Below are 16,691 nucleotides of genomic sequence, written 5' to 3'. Positions count from 1 at the left end.
GCCTCTGGTGCTGTCAATATTACAATCAGGACGGACTGTTCTATGGGAGGCAAAAGCACCGGCACATACACAGATGCAGCTCTCATTCATTGCAATTATATTTTATTAGCTGTAGTTAATCATAGTCAATACACGTAAATTCACATAGCTATGAGTGAGCATGTTGTAAACTGTAAAGTATCTAGCTAGATGTGTCATCGCCATTATCTTGCTATTGCATAAAAAAGTGCATACAACAAAATAGATCTCACTACGTTGCCTATTTAGTCAACAACTCCTCTGACATTTGGCTCGTAGTTCTTGAACAGGAAAGAAGTGGAGACAGTTTTTAGTGACCTACCAGATCACAACAAACAGAACTGTGAGGGGGAGATAAAAATGATGGTTAGGGAGAAATCAACCATATCACCACTAGGTATCATCATATCCCCAATAATCAAATTGATTTCAACAGTACTTGATATAGAGTCCACTAGCTTGCTGCACTGGTGTAAAATGTCTATTGTATATGATTTGTATATAAACCCATTTTGGAAAACACTTATGGATCTCTTAGGCACACATACATCTATGTATTTTCTCTGTATACTGATTAGAAAACTGACTCACATTTCTGGGGTAAGGTGGGGCTAACTAAATGATAAATGGCAATCCAGGAGAAATGTATATACTGCATCCTTTGCTGTATGAACTGCCTTCTTACACTAACATCAAATCAAATTTGATTTGTCACTTGCGCTTATTTGTCACCTTACAGAGAAATGGTTACTTACAAGCCCTTCACCAACAATGCAGTTTTAAGAAAAATAAGTAAAAAATAACATAATTAAAGAGCAGCAGTAAAATAACAGTAGCGAGGCTATATACAGGGGGTACTGGTACAGAGTCAATGTGCGGGGGCACCGGTTAGTTGAGGTAATTGAGGTAATATGTACATGTAGGTAGAGTTAAAGTGACTATGCATAGATAATAAACAGAGAGTTGCAGGAGCATAAAATAAAGGGGGGGGGGCAAATAGTCTGGGTAGCCACTTGATGAGCTGTTCAAGAGTCTTATGGCTTGGGGGTAGAAGCTGTTAAGAAGCCTTTTGGACCTAGACTTGGCGCTCCAGTAACACTTCCCGTGCAGTAGCAGAGAAAACAGTCTATGACTAGGGTGGCTGGAGTCTGACAATTTTATAGGGCCTTCCTCTGACACCGCCTGGTATAGAGGTCCTGGATGGCAGGAAGCTTGGCCCCAGTGATGTACTGGGCCATACGCACTACCCTCTGTAGTGCCTTGTGGTCGGATGCCAAGCAGTTGCCATACCAGCCAGTGATGCAACCAGTCAGGATGCTCTCCATGGTGCATCTGTAGAACATTGAGGATCTGAGGACCCATGTCAAATATTTTCAGTCTCCTTATGGGGAATAGCCTTTGTCGTGCCCTCTTCACTAATGTCTTGATGTGTTTGGACCATGATAGTTTGTTGGTGATGTGGATACCAAGGAACTTGAAGCTCTCAACCCGCTCCACTACAGCCCCATCGATGAGAATGGGGTGTGCTCAGTCCTCCCTTTCATGTAGTCCACGATCATCTCCTTCGTCTTGCTCACATTGAGAGAGAGGTCGTTATCCTGGCACCACACGGCCAGGTCTCTGACCTCCTCCCTATAGGCTGTCTCATCATTGTCGGTGATCAGGTCTACCTACCACTGTTGTGTCGTCTGCAAACTTAATGATGGTGTTGGAGTCATGCCTGGCCATGCAGTCATGAGTGAACAGGGAGTAGAGGAGGAGACTGAGCACGCACCCCTGATGGGCCCCCGTGTTGAAGAGCAGCGTGGTAGATATGTTGTTACCTACTCTTACCATCTGGGGGCAGCCCGTCAGGCAGTCCAGGATTCAGTTGCAGAGGGATGTGTTTAGTCCCAGGTTCCTTAGCTTAGTGATAAGCTTTGAGGGCACTATGGTGTTGAACGCTGGTCTGTAGTCAATGAACAGCATTCTCAAATAGGTGTTCCTTATATCCAGGTGGGAAAGGGCAGTGTGGGGTGCAATAGAGATTGCATCATCTGTGGATCTGTTGGGGCGGTATACACATTGGAGTGGGTCTAGGGTTTCTGGGATAATGGTGTTAATGTGTGACCAGCCTTTCAAAGTACTTCATGGCCACAGACGTGAGTGCTACGGGACGGTAGTCATTTAGGCAGGTTACCTTAGTGTTCTTGAGCACATGGACTATGGTGGTCTGTTTGAAACATGTTGGTGTTATAGACAGGTTGAAAATGTCAGTGCCAGTTGGTCAGCGCATGTTCCGGAGTACACGTCCTGGTAATCCGTCTGGCCCTGCGGCCTTGTGAATGTTGACCTGTTTAAAGGTCTAACTCACATCGGCTACGGAGAGCGTGCCTACACAGTCGTCCGGAACAGCTGATGCTCTCATGCATGCTTCAGTGTTGCTTGCCTAGAAGCGAGCATAGAAGTAATTTAGCTCATCTGGTAGGCTCATGTCACTGGGCAGCTCGCGGCTGTGGTCCCTTTGTAGTCTGTAATAGTTTGCAAGTTATGCCACATCCGACGAGGGTCGGAGCCGGTGTAGTACGATTCAATCTCAGTCCTGTATTGACGCTTTGCCATGTTTGATGGTTCGTCGTTCGTCGTTCGGGATTTCTTATTAGCGTCTGGGTTAGAGTCCCGCTCCTTGAAAGCGGCAACTCTACCCTTTAGCTCAGTGCTGATGTTGCCTGTAATCCATGGCTTCTGGTTGGGGTATGTACGTACAGTCACTGTCGGGATGACGTCATCGATGCACTTATTGATGAAGCCAGTGACTGATGTGGTGTACTTCTCAATGCCATCGAAAGTATCCCAGAACGTATTCCAGTCTGTGCTAGCTAAACAGATGGGGGATGCAACCAAGCTTACATGAAACCATTCATGAAGACAAACGATCTGAAGTACGTAGGCCCCTACCTGCTGAGTATAAAAAATAAAGATAACTATAGAATCACACAGAACTGATGAATATCTAGTGCATTTGATCTGGGTATAGGAGGACATCTAGAGGTCACCAGGTTTTTTCATTCTCTGTCACAAGCTATCATAATGTGTATTGCCCCTTCACAAGCTTGATGTTGGGTCCCCTTTCCTATGGACAAAAAACAACTAGAGATTTTACGCACTATTGTGGAATGCAGTGATATATATTTGATACAGGTATTAACTTTGCAACATGTATTGTTATTGACTAGAACAAAATATAACTGTATGAGCTATGCATCTGTGTACCCCTCTGCTGCTGACTGAGAGCAGTCTGGTCTAGCTAAATAGACCAGGCAGTCCAGTTCCAGAGAGGCAGTCCATTCTGCATGCCTTCTTGACTTCGATACAATGTGTCGTCATGCATTTATGCATGCACACTGGTAAATGTCATAGCTATCACGCTAGCTGACTTAGTTAGCTCATCAACCAGTATTTTCTTTGCCATTTCTGCATGATGGTACTTCTAAATTAAAGTCTTGAATTGCCCTCACTGGTCATCTAGCTAGCCAGATAGCCAGCAGAGTTGCATCTGTTTACACCTACAAGAGCTGGCTAGCTAAGAAGCTAACGCTAGCTAGCTAACGCAAGCTGATTATCATGTAGCATGCTGACTAGCGTCGCTAGCATGCTAATGTCGATACACCGCGATGTTGTGGGTCTGCAAAATCAAGCAAATGTTACTGAACTTATGACAAAATCATGTTTCAACATTGTAGTGGCTATTGCTATTTTGGTTGTTTGTTTTTTCTTTAGTGACATTGCGAATATAATCTTTTAGGCATTTAACTCTGATTTAACTACCGGTATGTATCTAATCCGGTTTTGGCATGAGAAAATGAGTGAAGTTCCAATTTCCCAGAGAATTTGCAAACTCAAGATACAGAGCTTCAGAAATAAAAGTTCTGGTCACGGATTAGGAGCCACTACCAATAAAAAAAACTCTCCATTGAAACCTAAAACAAATGCAAGTTGTAAGTTTACATACACTTAGGTTGGAGTTATTAAAACTCGTTTTTCAACCACCTCACAAATGTCTTGTAAACAAACTATACTTTTGGCAAGTCAGTTAGGGTATCTACTTTGTGCATGACACAAGTAATTTTTCCAACAATTGTTTACAGACAGATTATTTCACTTATAATTACAATTCCAGTGGGTCAGAAGTTTACAAACACTAAGTTGACTGTGCCTTTAAACAGCGTGGAAAATTCCAGAAAATGATGCCATGGCTTTAGAAGCTTCTGATAGGCTAATTGACATCATTTGAGTCAATTGGAGATGTACCTGTGGATGTATTTCAAGGCCTACCTTGCTTCTTTGCTTGACGTCATGGGAAAATTTAAAGAAATCAGCCAAGACCTCAGAAAACAAACTGTAGACCTCCACAAGTCTAGTTCATCCTTGGGAGCAATTTCCAAAAGCCTGAAAGGTACCACATTCATCTGTACAAACAATAGTACACAAGTATAAACACCATGGGACCACGCAGCCGTCATACCGCTCTGGAAGGAGACGCTCTGTCATTCTGTCTCCTAGCGATTAACGTAATTCAGTGCGAAAAGTGAAAATCAATCCCAGAACGACAGCAAATGACCTTGTGAAGATGCTGGAGGAAACAGGTACAAAAGTATCTATATCCACAGTACAACAAGTCCTATATCGACATAACCTGAAAGGACGCTCAGCAAGGAAGAAGCCACTGCTCCAAAACCACCATTAAAAAAGCCAGACTAAGGTTTGCAACTGTACATAGGGACAAAGATAGTACTTTTTGGAGAAATGTCCTCTGGTCTGATGAAACAAAAATAGAACTGTTTGGCCATAATGGCCATCGTTATGTTTGGAGGAAAAAGGGGGAGGCTTGCAAGCCGAAGAACACCATCCCAACAGTGAAGCACGGGGGTGGCAGCATCATGTTGTGGAGGTTCTTTGAAGCAGGTGGAACTGGTGCACTTCACAAAATAGATGGTATCATGAGGAAAGAAAATTATGTGGATATATTGAAGCAACATCAAGACATCAGTCAGGAAGTTAAAGCTGGGTTGCAAATGGGTCTTCTAAATGGACAATGACCCCAGGCATACTTCCAGTTGTGGCAAAGTGGCTTAAGGACAACAAAGTCAAGGTATTGGAGTGGCCATCACAAAGCCCTGACCTCAATCCTATAGAAAATTTGTGGGAAGAATTGAAAAAGCGTGTGTGAGCAAGGAGGCCTACAAACTTGACTCGGTTACACCAGCTCTGTCAGGAGGAATGGGCCAAAATTCACCCAGAATTCACCCAAGCTTGTGGAAGGCTTCCCAAAACGTTTGACCTAAGTTACAAAATCTAAAGGCAATGCTACCAAATACTAATTGAGTGTATGTAAACCTCTGACCCACTGGGAATGTAATGAAAGAAATTAAAGCTGAACTATATCACTCTCTCTACTATTATTCTGGCATTTCACATTCTTAAAATGAAGTGGTGATCCTTACTGACCGAAGAGAGAGAATTTTTACTAGGATTAAATGTCAGGAATTATGAAAAACAGAGTTTAAATGTATTTGGCAAAGGTGTATGTAAACTTCCAACTTCAACTGTATGTGCATTAATACATACTACACACAAAAAAAACACTTTTAGCATAGAGCTGTTCACACAAGATACATAGGCCGCTATTCAATCCTATCGTAGGTTCTTGGAATTGCGGCTTTTAAAGGCAATGTGTTTGTGGAGATCCAATTCATGGTAAATGCTGCAAATGTTGGCTCAATAGGAAATGGCCTTTTATTAAAAACAAAGTACTTTAACATAACCCTCAGTCACTAGAAAAACCTATGCATAACACCATAGAGCCCTACTGTCCACACACATGATATTTGTGTATCAAAGAAATCCATATAAAACTACAGCCTCCTAGAGCTCTTCTCACAAACACCGTTTTCATCAGAAGAAACAAAGCTTCAGAGTTGAAAACTCCCTATAGAACCAGGTGAGTGCTGTGAACCTCTTTCTGTGAACAGCTCTTACAAAAGTCCCTCACAAAGGATCCTGCACCTATTAAATGTGTCCTTGCATTCACAATATAAGGATATCTGTCACTATAGATTCCTACACATAATAGCCCTCACCATGGAAACTGACAAAGACAGAGATGTTGGCCTTGACTGCATACAAATGCACACAATGACACCATCCTTGATCAAATTAACATACATTATATATACAAAAGTATGTGGACACCCATTCAAATTAGTGGATTCGGCTATTTCAGCCACAAGGTGTGTAGAATCGAGCACACAATCATAAAATCTCAATAGGCAAACATTAGCAGTAGAATGGCCTTACTGAAGAGCTCAGTGACTTTCAACGTGGAACAGTCACAGGATGCCACCTTTCCAACAAGTCAATTCGTCAAATTTCTGCCATGCTAGAGCTGCCCATGTCAACTGTAAGTGCTGTTATTGTGAAGTGGAAACGTCTTGGAGCAACAACGGCTCAGCCGCAAAGTGGTAGGCCACACAAGCTCACAGAACGGGACCGCCGAGTGCTGAAACGTGTAGCCTTTAAAAACTGCCTGTCCAACACTCACTACTGAGTTCCAATCTGTTTCTGGAAGCAATGTCAGCACAAAAACTGTTCGTCACGAAATGGGTTTCCATGTCAGAGCAGCCGCACACAAGCGTAAGATCACCATGCGCAATGCCAAGCGTCGGTTGGAGTGGTGTAAAGCTCACCGCTATTGGACTCTGGAGCAGTGGAAACGCGTTCTCTGGAGTGATGAATCACACCTCACCATCTGGCAGTGACGGATTAATCTGGGTTTGGCACATGCCAGGAGAATGCTACCTGCCCGAATGCCAACTGTAAAGTTTGGTGGAGGAGGAATAATGGTCTGGGGCTGTTTTTCATGGTTCGGGCTAGACCCCTTAATTCCAGTGGAGGGAAATCTTCTAGACAATTCTATGCTTCCAAATATTTGGCAACAGTTTGGGGAAGGCCCTTTCCTGTTTCAGCATGACAATGCCCCCGTCATAAAGCAAGGTCCATACAGAAATGGTTTGTTGATATCGGTGTGGAAGAACTTGACTGGCCTGCACAGAGCCCTGACCTTAACCCCATCGATCACTTTTGTGATGAATTGGAACACCGACTGCGAGCTCTGGGCTGATTCAACTGCAATCTATCAGAACTAACCCTATTTCATTTTCATTGCAGCTAATTATCCTATGCATGCTAAAAAGCAAGCAGGCGAACACAAACAAACACAGCACCACGCTGACAGCAGATGTCCTCATGTCAGTGCCCTGTCGTGCGGTGCCCTATGTGTATGTACAGTATGTGTGCCTGTATAGTATATAGTGTGTGAACAGAGCTGTAACTCTCTCGTGCGTGAGAAAGCCCTTAAGCTAATTCAGCACTGAAGTACTCACAGCCAAAGATGAGAGGGAATTATTCAGAGCACTTCCGAGTGGCGTTATGAAACTTTGATTGGTCTCCTCCTGACGCTCATTGGACAGCTCCGTATGTACTATAATGCTCATTGTGCTGATGAAAGCCAACACCGTGGTAATGAAGCGCTGCTACACTATGCTAATAGGGAGAGGTGTTTGTTGTAGATGGTGCTGAAGGCATGTCAGCCTCTGTATTTCCTCTCCTCCCCCCGCGGTGCTCACCGCTTCCTCCTTCTTTTTTCACTCTTTCTTCATCACACCTCTCAAACTTTCTTTCTCTTTATAGTCACCTCACCTGATAGTTTTGTATCATTTGCCAACAGAGAAATAAACATAGGTCTTTTTGCAAATGCTAAATGCCTGCACATATACACACACACACGCATTTGCTGACTCACAAACACATATTCTCTCTCTTGTAGTATCTTACCTGGTTCGCACAGACAGGTGTGGCGTTCCCAATTGTCACAACAGCGGCTGTGGGGCGGGCAGGGGGAAGAGACACAGGGGTTGCCAACGTTACAGCCCGTCTCCACTTTGACAGCCCTGGAGGGGCGGGGCAGGGGCATGGCATCTGGTCTCACCCCCAAACGAACCCCCTAAAACATAGACAAAATAGGTGTCAAATACAGTCTCATAAGAACATAGACCAATATACCATACATAGCATAAAGCCGTGGCCAAAAGTTTTGAGAATGACACAAATATTAATTTCCACAAAGTTTGCTATTTCAGTGTCTTTAGATATTTTTGTCAGATGTTACTATGGAATACTGAAGTATAATTACAAGAATTTAATAAGTGTCAAAGGATTTTATTGACAATTACATGAAGTTGATGCAAAGAGTTCATATTTGCAGTGTTGACCCTTCTTTTTCAAGACCTCTGCAATCCGCCCTGGCATGCTATCAATTAACTTCTGGGCCACATCCTGACTGATGGCAGCCCATTCTTGCATAATCAATGCTTGGAGTTTGTCAGAATTTGTGGGGTTTTGTTTGTCCACCCGCCTCTTGAGGATTGACTACAAGTTCTCAATGGGATTAAGGTCTGGTGAGTTTCCTGGCCATGGACCCAAAATATCGATGTTTTGTTCCCCGAGCTACTTAGTTATCACTTTTGCCTTATGGCAAGGTGCTCCATCATGCTGGAAAAGGCATTGTTTGTCACCAAACTGTTCCTGGATGGTTTGGAGAAGTTGCTCTCGGAGGATGTGTTGGTACCATTCTTTATTCATGGCTGTGTTCTTAGGAAAAATTGTGAGTGAGTCCACTCCCTTAGCTGAGAAGCAACCCCACACATGAATGGTCACAGGATGCTTTACTGTTGGCATGACACAGGACTGATGGTAGCGCTCACCTTGTCTTCTCCGGACAAGCTTTTAACCGGATGCCCCAAACAATCGGAAAGGGGATTCATCAGAGAAAATGACTTTACCCCAGTCCTCAGCAGTCCAATCCCTGTACCTTTTGCAGAATATCAGTCTATCCCTGATGTTTTTCCTGGAGAGAATTGGCTTCTTTGCTGCCCTTCTTGACACCAGACCATCCTCCAAAAGTCTTCGCCTCACTGTGAGTGCAGATGCACTCACACCTGCCTGCTGCCATTCATAAGCAAGCTCTGTACTGGTGGTGCCCCGATCCCACAGCTGAATCAACTTTAGAAGATGGTCCTGGCCCTTGCTGGACTTTCTTGGGCGCCCTGAAGCCTTCTTCACAACAATTGAACCGCTCTCCTTGAAGTTCTTGATGATCCGATAAATGGTTGATTTAGGTGCAATCTTACTGGCAGCAATATCCTTGCCTGTGAAGCCCTTTTTGTGCAACCAATGATGACGGCACGTGTTTCCTTGCAGGTAACCATGATTGGCAGAGGAAGAACAATGATTCCAAGCACCACCCTCCTTTTGAAGCTTCCAGTCTGTTATTCAAACTCAATCAGCATGACAGAGAGATCTCCAGCCTTGTCCTCGTCAACATTCACACCTACCCCAACCTACATGTGCATATTACCTAACGAGAGAATCAGCTGGTTCTTTTGTGGCAGTGCTGAAATGCAGTGGAAATGTTTTTGGGGGATTCAGTTCATTTGCATGGCAAAAAGGGGACTTTGCAATTAATTGCAATTCATCTGATCACTCTTCATAACATTCTGGAGTATATGCAAATTGCCATCATACAAACTGAGGCAGCAGACTTAGTGAAAATTAATATTTGTGTCATTCTCAAAACTTTTGGCCACGACTGTACATGTTAACACACAAAGTCTATAAGAGTCCCAGAAAGAATTATGGGCATCGGTTAAGATACAGTTGCCATTGTGATGGAACCCTTACCTGGATGCAGCCCCGTATCCCGTTCTGCACCTCCCCCAAGCCCAGGACTCCTCCCACATGGAGGTGTTTCACTTTCAGCCCATGAATCTCATTCCCCACTATCACTGTGCCCTGAGAGAGAGTGGGAAGAAATAGAGAGACTAAATAGATTACACTTAAAGATTTAGCCAGTTAACGGACGCTGTTATTCAGAATGACTTCAGTGCATTCAAATAGATGGAGTTAGAGAAAGAGAGGGGGAAGAGTGAATATGTGAAATAACAGAACAGAATAGATAGAAAGGGTTAGACAGGTTTAGGGAGAGAAAGAGTGAGAGACAAACATATTTCAATGAAAGCAAGTGAACAAGGAGGATACAGGAGAGACAATGAAAGAGCATAACAAGACAGTGTGTGGTGCTACATGGCTGGAGTGAATTTTTACAAACACAGGTTTTAACACCAGCAGTGGGCAGACATTATACTGGCTTTAGGATTGGATATTGGGATTAACAACCTACAGGATTTACAGGGCCAATTAGAGGTTATGATTTGCATTGAGACGTCTGCACTGCTGAGTGACATGGGGGTTTAGTGTGTCACTGTTCATTCTGGACACGACCTTAATGTGTCTCTACGGGTAAAAGTCACCTTTAGGTGCAGATCTAGGATCAGTTTACACCTCGACAATTATAACCTAATCAATTAAGGGAAGAAACGCAAATCTGACTTTAAATCAGTGTGTACGGACAATTTGTGACTCTCACCTGGAAGAGGCCAAAGTCGAGGCGGACAGTAGCCACGTAGCGCGTCTCCCTCCCGCTGCGGACATCTCGGAGCTCCAGCTGCAGGTCGTGCCAACGCCCGTCGCTCACCTGCACCTGGTCCAGACGCAGACGCACCGGCAGCGTCGACCCCTTGGTCACCGAGAACACCAGCTGACCACTCACCAGCTGCAACAGAGACACGTGTGAATAATCCACAGAGTAATCCACACAAATATGATTTGGAGTCCCCCTGTAGGTTGCTATTACTCCAACATAAACGGACACATTTCCAAAGACAGACGGACATGTAGACACAGATCAACTAGTGCAGGTTAGGTAGCACAGGTAAGTGTATATGTATGTGTGTACAGACCTGGAAGACCAGGCTGGTGTACTGTCCGGCCTGTGCCTGCAGCAGAGTGCCCTCCCTGGCCCGCGTCCTAAACACCAGCCCCAGGTACCAAGGTGTGGAGATTGTCACGTCATTCTTCAGGTCCCACCAGAGGGCACTGTTTCCCAGGAAACGATGTGGGTGGGGCATCACTGTAGGGTGGCAAGGAGAAGAGGTATGGTCAGTGAGGTTAGTATGAGGTGTGTGTATACGTCTGTTAATAAAGGAGAAAAGCCTATGTTTACTGGACAGGTATGTCAGTGCTTACCATGGCTGCAGTCCTTCCCTCCAAACCCTAGGGGGCAGTCACATGAGAAGGTCTCCCAGCTGACACGACACGTTCCACCGTTCTGACATGGGTCGGAGTTACAGAAGGGCAGCTTGGCACTACATCCTATCAGAACAAGAGAAAATCATCACATCTGTGTTAACTCAATCAAACTCAATCAACTTAGCGGTTAGTGGTTTCTATTGACAACACAAACACAGACAGCTAAAGACGCTTTGTATCAAGTCTACAAAACTTGTGCACTGTGTTCACAGAATATTATCCTTTTGGGAACAGAAAACTGCATTGAGATTGAACTTTTCATCGATGAGAAAATGTGTAGAACGTCAGCCCAGTTTCATCTCGCTCCATCTTCTCCATCTGCTGGCCACTGTACCTCCTCTCATCACCATATTTTGCTGGTGAGTGAGTGGAAGTTCCAACTGGATTTTTACCCCCAGTAAAGTATCTGAGTTTCCACATGTATCTGTGAGTATGCTATACAGACCAGGTAGGGTTCCATTGTTAGAGATGTATCCCGCCAGGTCCAAAGGTCTGTTGTCGATGTGGAGGTCTTTCATACAGCCAATAAACTCCCGGGTGTGAAACGGGAAATGATCAGGCATGTTGGGCACTCCGCCTAAAAACAAGGGACCGGTGAGATCCAGAGATCTGAGAAGGGCGGAGAGAGAGGGAGAGAGAGAGAGAAGGGTGAGGGATAGAGAGAGAAGGCAGAGGGATAGATAGAGAAGGCAGAGGGATAGATAGAGAAGGCAGAGGGATAGAGAGAGAAGGCAGAGGGATAGAGAGAGAAGGTAGAGGGAGAGAAGGCAGAGGGATAGAGAGAGAAGGCAGAGGGATAGAGAGAGAAGGCAGAGGGATAGAGAGAGAAGGCAGAGGGATAGAGAGAGAAGGCAGAGGGATAGAGAGAGAAGGCAGAGGGATAGAGAGAGAAGGCAGAGGTATAGAGAGAGAAGGCAGAGGTATAGAGAGAGAAGGCAGAGGGATAGAGAGAGAAGGCAGAGGTATAGAGAGAGAAGGCAGAGGGAGAGAAGGCAGAGGTATAGAGAGAGAAGGCAGAGGGAGAGAAGGCAGAGGTATAGAGAGAGAAGGCAGAGGGATAGAGAGAGAAGGCAGAGGGAGAGAAGGCAGAGGGAGAGAAGGCAGAGGGAGAGAAGGCAGAGGTATAGAGAGAGAAGGCAGAGGGAGAGAAGGCAGAGGTATAGAGAAGGCAGAGGGATAGAGAGAGAAGGCAGAGGGAGAGAAGGCAGAGGGATAGAGAGAGAAGGCAGAGGTATAGAGAGAGAAGGCAGAGGGAGAGAAGGGAGAGGGAGAGAAGGCAGAGGTATAGAGAGAGAAGGCAGAGGGATAGAGAGAGAAGGCAGAGGGAGAGAAGGCATAGGGATAGAGAGAGAAGGCAGAGGGATAGAGAGAGAAGGCAGAGGGAGAGAAGGCAGAGATATAGAGAGAGAAGGCAGAGGGATAGAGAGAGAAGGCAGAGGGATAGAGAGAGAAGGCAGAGGTATAGAGAGAGAAGGCAGAGGGAGAGAAGGCAGATGGATAGAGAGAGAAGGCAGAGGGATAGAGAGAGAAGTCAGAGGTATAGAGAGAGAAGGCAGAGGTATAGAGAGAGAAGGCAGAGGTATAGAGAGAGAAGGCAGAGGGATAGAGAGAGAAGGCAGAGGGAGAGAAGGCAGAGGGATAGAGAGAGAAGGCAGAGGGATAGAGAGAGAAGGCAGAGGGATAGAGAGAGAAGGCAGAGGGAGAGAAGGCAGAGGGATAGATAGAGAAGGCAGAGGGATAGAGAGAGAAGGCAGAGGGAGAGAAGGCAGAGGTATAGAGAGAGAAGGCAGAGGGATAGAGAGAGAAGGCAGAGGGAGAGAAGGCAGAGGGAGAGAAGGCAGAGGTATAGAGAGGGAAGGCAGAGGGAGAGAAGGCAGAGGTATAGAGAGAGAAGGCAGAGGGATAGAGAGAGAAGGCAGAGGGAGAGAAGGCAGAGGGAGAGAAGGCAGAGGGATAGAGAGAGAAGGCAGAGGGATAGAGAGAGAAGGCAGAGGTATAGAGAGAGAAGGCAGAGGGAGAGAAGGCAGAGGGAGAGAAGGCAGAGGTATAGAGAGAGAAGGCAGAGGGATAGAGAGAGAAGGCAGAGGGAGAGAAGGCAGAGGGATAGAGAGAGAAGGCAGAGGGATAGAGAGAGAAGGCAGAGGGAGAGAAGGCAGAGATATAGAGAGAGAAGGCAGAGGGAGAGAAGGCAGAGGGATAGAGAGAGAAGGCAGAGGTATAGAGAGAGAAGGCAGAGGGAGAGAAGGCAGAGGGATAGAGAGAGAAGGCAGAGGGATAGAGAGAGAAGTCAGAGGTATAGAGAGAGAAGGCAGAGGTATAGAGAGAGAAGGCAGAGGGATAGAGAGAGAAGGCAGAGGGAGAGAAGGCAGAGGTATAGAGAGAGAAGGCAGAGGGATAGAGAGAGAAGGCAGAGGGAGAGAAGGCAGAGGGATAGATAGAGAAGGCAGAGGTATAGAGAGAGAAGGCAGAGGGATAGAGAGAGAAGGCAGAGGTATAGAGAGAGAAGGCAGAGGTATAGAGAGAGAAGGCAGAGGGATAGAGAGAGAAGGCAGAGGGAGAGAAGGCAGAGGGATAGATAGAGAAGGCAGAGGGATAGAGAGAGAAGGCAGAGGGATAGAGAGAGAAGGCAGAGGGAGAGAAGGCAGAGGGATAGATAGAGAAGGCAGAGGGATAGAGAGAGAAGGCAGAGGGATAGAGAGAGAAGGCAGAGGTATAGAGAGAGAAGGCAGAGGGAGAGAAGGCAGAGGGATAGAGAGAGAAGGCAGAGGGATAGAGAGAGAAGTCAGAGGTATAGAGAGAGAAGGCAGAGGTATAGAGAGAGAAGGCAGAGGGATAGAGAGAGAAGGCAGAGGGAGAGAAGGCAGAGGGAGAGAAGGCAGAGGGAGAGAAGGCAGAGGTATAGAGAGAGAAGGCAGAGGGATAGAGAGAGAAGGCAGAGGGAGAGAAGGCAGAGGGATAGAGAGAGAAGGCAGAGGTATAGAGAGAGAAGGCAGAGGGATAGAGAGAGAAGGCAGAGGTATAGAGAGAGAAGGCAGAGGTATAGAGAGAGAAGGCAGAGGGATAGAGAGAGAAGGCAGAGGGAGAGAAGGCAGAGGGATAGATAGAGAAGGCAGAGGGATAGAGAGAGAAGGCAGAGGGATAGAGAGAGAAGGCAGAGGGATAGATAGAGAAGGCAGAGGGATAGATAGAGAAGGCAGAGGGATAGAGAGAGAAGGCAGAGGGAGAGAAGGCAGAGGGATAGAGGGAGAAGGAGGATGGAAGAGAGGAGCACAACACTATTAGATGTTGCCCTTGTAATTTCCTGAGCGCTTACAGAGCACAGCAGTGGTGAGTGACTTGTCAAGTCCAGACAGCATTACCAGGCTTAAGTGGTAATGCTGAGGGTTTAACTCTGACACTGACTTGCACATGACGTGCACGTGTGTGTGTGTCTGTGTCTGTGTGTGTGAGATAGAGAGATGGAGAGACTTACTTCTTGGAGCTGGTCTGTTTGCCCTGAGCAGCACAGCTGTAGTTGCCGAGCTGCGTTCCGAAGCGTAGCGACACTGCTGTGTCACAGTCGTCCATGCTGACCACTGCCACCTTCTCATCAGATGGACCCTGGGCCTCCCCACTCACACTGCGCTTGGGCTGGGGCAGACAACAGGAACAGTCAAATTTAACACACACACACGCACACATACAAACAGTACACACACAGTACACACACAGAACACACAGAATACACCAAAACATCTTGCTGTACTCTTGCTGCTTGTGCTGCTACAAAGACAGAGAGTAAAATGCAGTACACACACAGTGGACTATCAGAGAGAGGGAAGAATATGTGACATAGAAATAAACACTGACACTGCAAATGGGCTAAGAGGGCAGGGGAACTCACAGCCACACTCACAGAGAGTGAAAGACAAACCTGTACACACAGCCACACTTACAGAGAGTGAAAGACAAACCTGTACACACAGCCACACTCACAGAGAGTGAAAGACAAACCTGTACACACAGCCACACTCACAGAGAGTGAAAGACAAACCTGTACACACAGCCACACTCACAGAGAGTGAAAGACAAACCTGTACACACAGCCATACCGTACTCACACTGTGCGAGGGCTGAGAAAAATGTAGAAGGCGAGAAAATTCTAACAAATGCATGGTATGTGCAGATATTACGGGTTACACACACACACACACACACACACACACACAGGGACTCACCTTGTTGTAGTAGTGGATGTGGACAGTGTGCCAGTTTCCATCGGTCACGCCCCCAGGTAGAAAGGGGCTCACCTGAGTGGACAATTCACCTGGGGACAGACAGATCAGAGGTCACACTCAAAACCAAGGTTTCGCCTACCATTGTATCGGGGCACACCCACAAAGCCATACACATACATATACAGATAGACACATACCTGTGGAGTACTTGAGCACCACCTGACCCTCTAGGATCTCCAGAGCCAGGAAGTCGTGTTTCTCATTGAAGCGTCCATTGTAGAAGAGGAGGCCACTGTTCTCCAGAGTGGCAAAACTGTAACACAACCCACAACCATGTTAGGGAGCTGTGAGTAACCCCACCATCACACACACGGTACAGGAGATGCTCTGTACATAGTACAGGATAAGCTGTAGGGTTCACCGCAAATCTCTAATGCAAGTGTACATGAGTATATAGGACATTGTGGTATATAATAAATAAAAGAGCTATGCCTGCTGAGAGAGGCTGAGACGGATCACGTCATGTGTCTTAAAGCTAATGTACCTCTGAGTCATGGGATTTAGTTAGACCTGAGATCACATTTGTGACCACTTCACAATAGCAATCACGTCTGACCAATCAGAACACAGCAAGGGGCCACACCAGGTCCCAAGTTGGGCCTCTAGAAGTGGGGGAGGGGACAACGAGAACAGGATAGAGGGTAAAATATAAAAAATAAATAACATGACACATGAAAGAAAGAGCAGGGAATTGAGAAAGGGTCTAAAAAGAAAGATTGAAAGAGAGAGCGAGAGAGAGAGAGAGAGAAAGAATGTCAGTACTCACGTGAGAGAAATGGAGAGGTGGAATCTCTGGCGGAGGCCTCGGAACATGATAAAGGATTTGGGGGGGAAGGAGCGTGCAGTGACAGCACAGTAGGGCCGCTCATATCCTCCTGCAGGGCACTCACAGCGGAACCCCCCTCCAGACAGCTCCCTGCACGTCCCCCCATTCCTACACACACCCGGGACACAGCGGCCCTGACGCCTGTCCCACTCACACCGTTCACCTGGGAAGGAGAGGGGATGCAGCATGTTACTGTACACATACAGTACCAGTCCAAAGTTTGGACACACCTACTCATTCATGTTTTTTAATGTTTTTAATGATTTTCTACATTGTAGAATAATAGTGAAGACATCAAAACTATGAAATAACACATATGGAATCAT

At 46.0% G+C, this 16,691-nt stretch overlaps 1 protein-coding gene across 1 annotated transcript in view; it reads right to left on the bottom strand.

Annotated features, from left to right (window-relative positions):
- LOC109869744 (cadherin EGF LAG seven-pass G-type receptor 3-like) overlaps nt 1-16,691 on the bottom strand; it is a 66,111-nt gene that overhangs the window by 26,579 nt on the left and 22,841 nt on the right. The window contains exons 4-13 of the mRNA XM_031803927.1: nt 16,306-16,528; nt 15,677-15,792; nt 15,480-15,568; nt 14,735-14,892; nt 11,708-11,871; nt 11,200-11,325; nt 10,914-11,083; nt 10,541-10,726; nt 9,796-9,906; nt 7,891-8,059 (exon numbers count right to left, since the gene is read on the bottom strand). Coding sequence (XP_031659787.1) covers nt 7,891-8,059; nt 9,796-9,906; nt 10,541-10,726; nt 10,914-11,083; nt 11,200-11,325; nt 11,708-11,871; nt 14,735-14,892; nt 15,480-15,568; nt 15,677-15,792; nt 16,306-16,528 — 1,512 coding nt within the window. The remainder of the gene's footprint in view (nt 1-7,890; nt 8,060-9,795; nt 9,907-10,540; nt 10,727-10,913; nt 11,084-11,199; nt 11,326-11,707; nt 11,872-14,734; nt 14,893-15,479; nt 15,569-15,676; nt 15,793-16,305; nt 16,529-16,691) is intronic.

The sequence above is a fragment of the Oncorhynchus kisutch genome, linkage group LG24 (assembly GCF_002021735.2).
Source record: "Oncorhynchus kisutch isolate 150728-3 linkage group LG24, Okis_V2, whole genome shotgun sequence".
Lineage (NCBI taxonomy): Eukaryota > Metazoa > Chordata > Actinopteri > Salmoniformes > Salmonidae > Oncorhynchus > Oncorhynchus kisutch.
The sequence above is the reverse complement of the archived record's forward strand: the minus strand, read 5'-3'. Positions and strand labels throughout refer to the sequence as shown.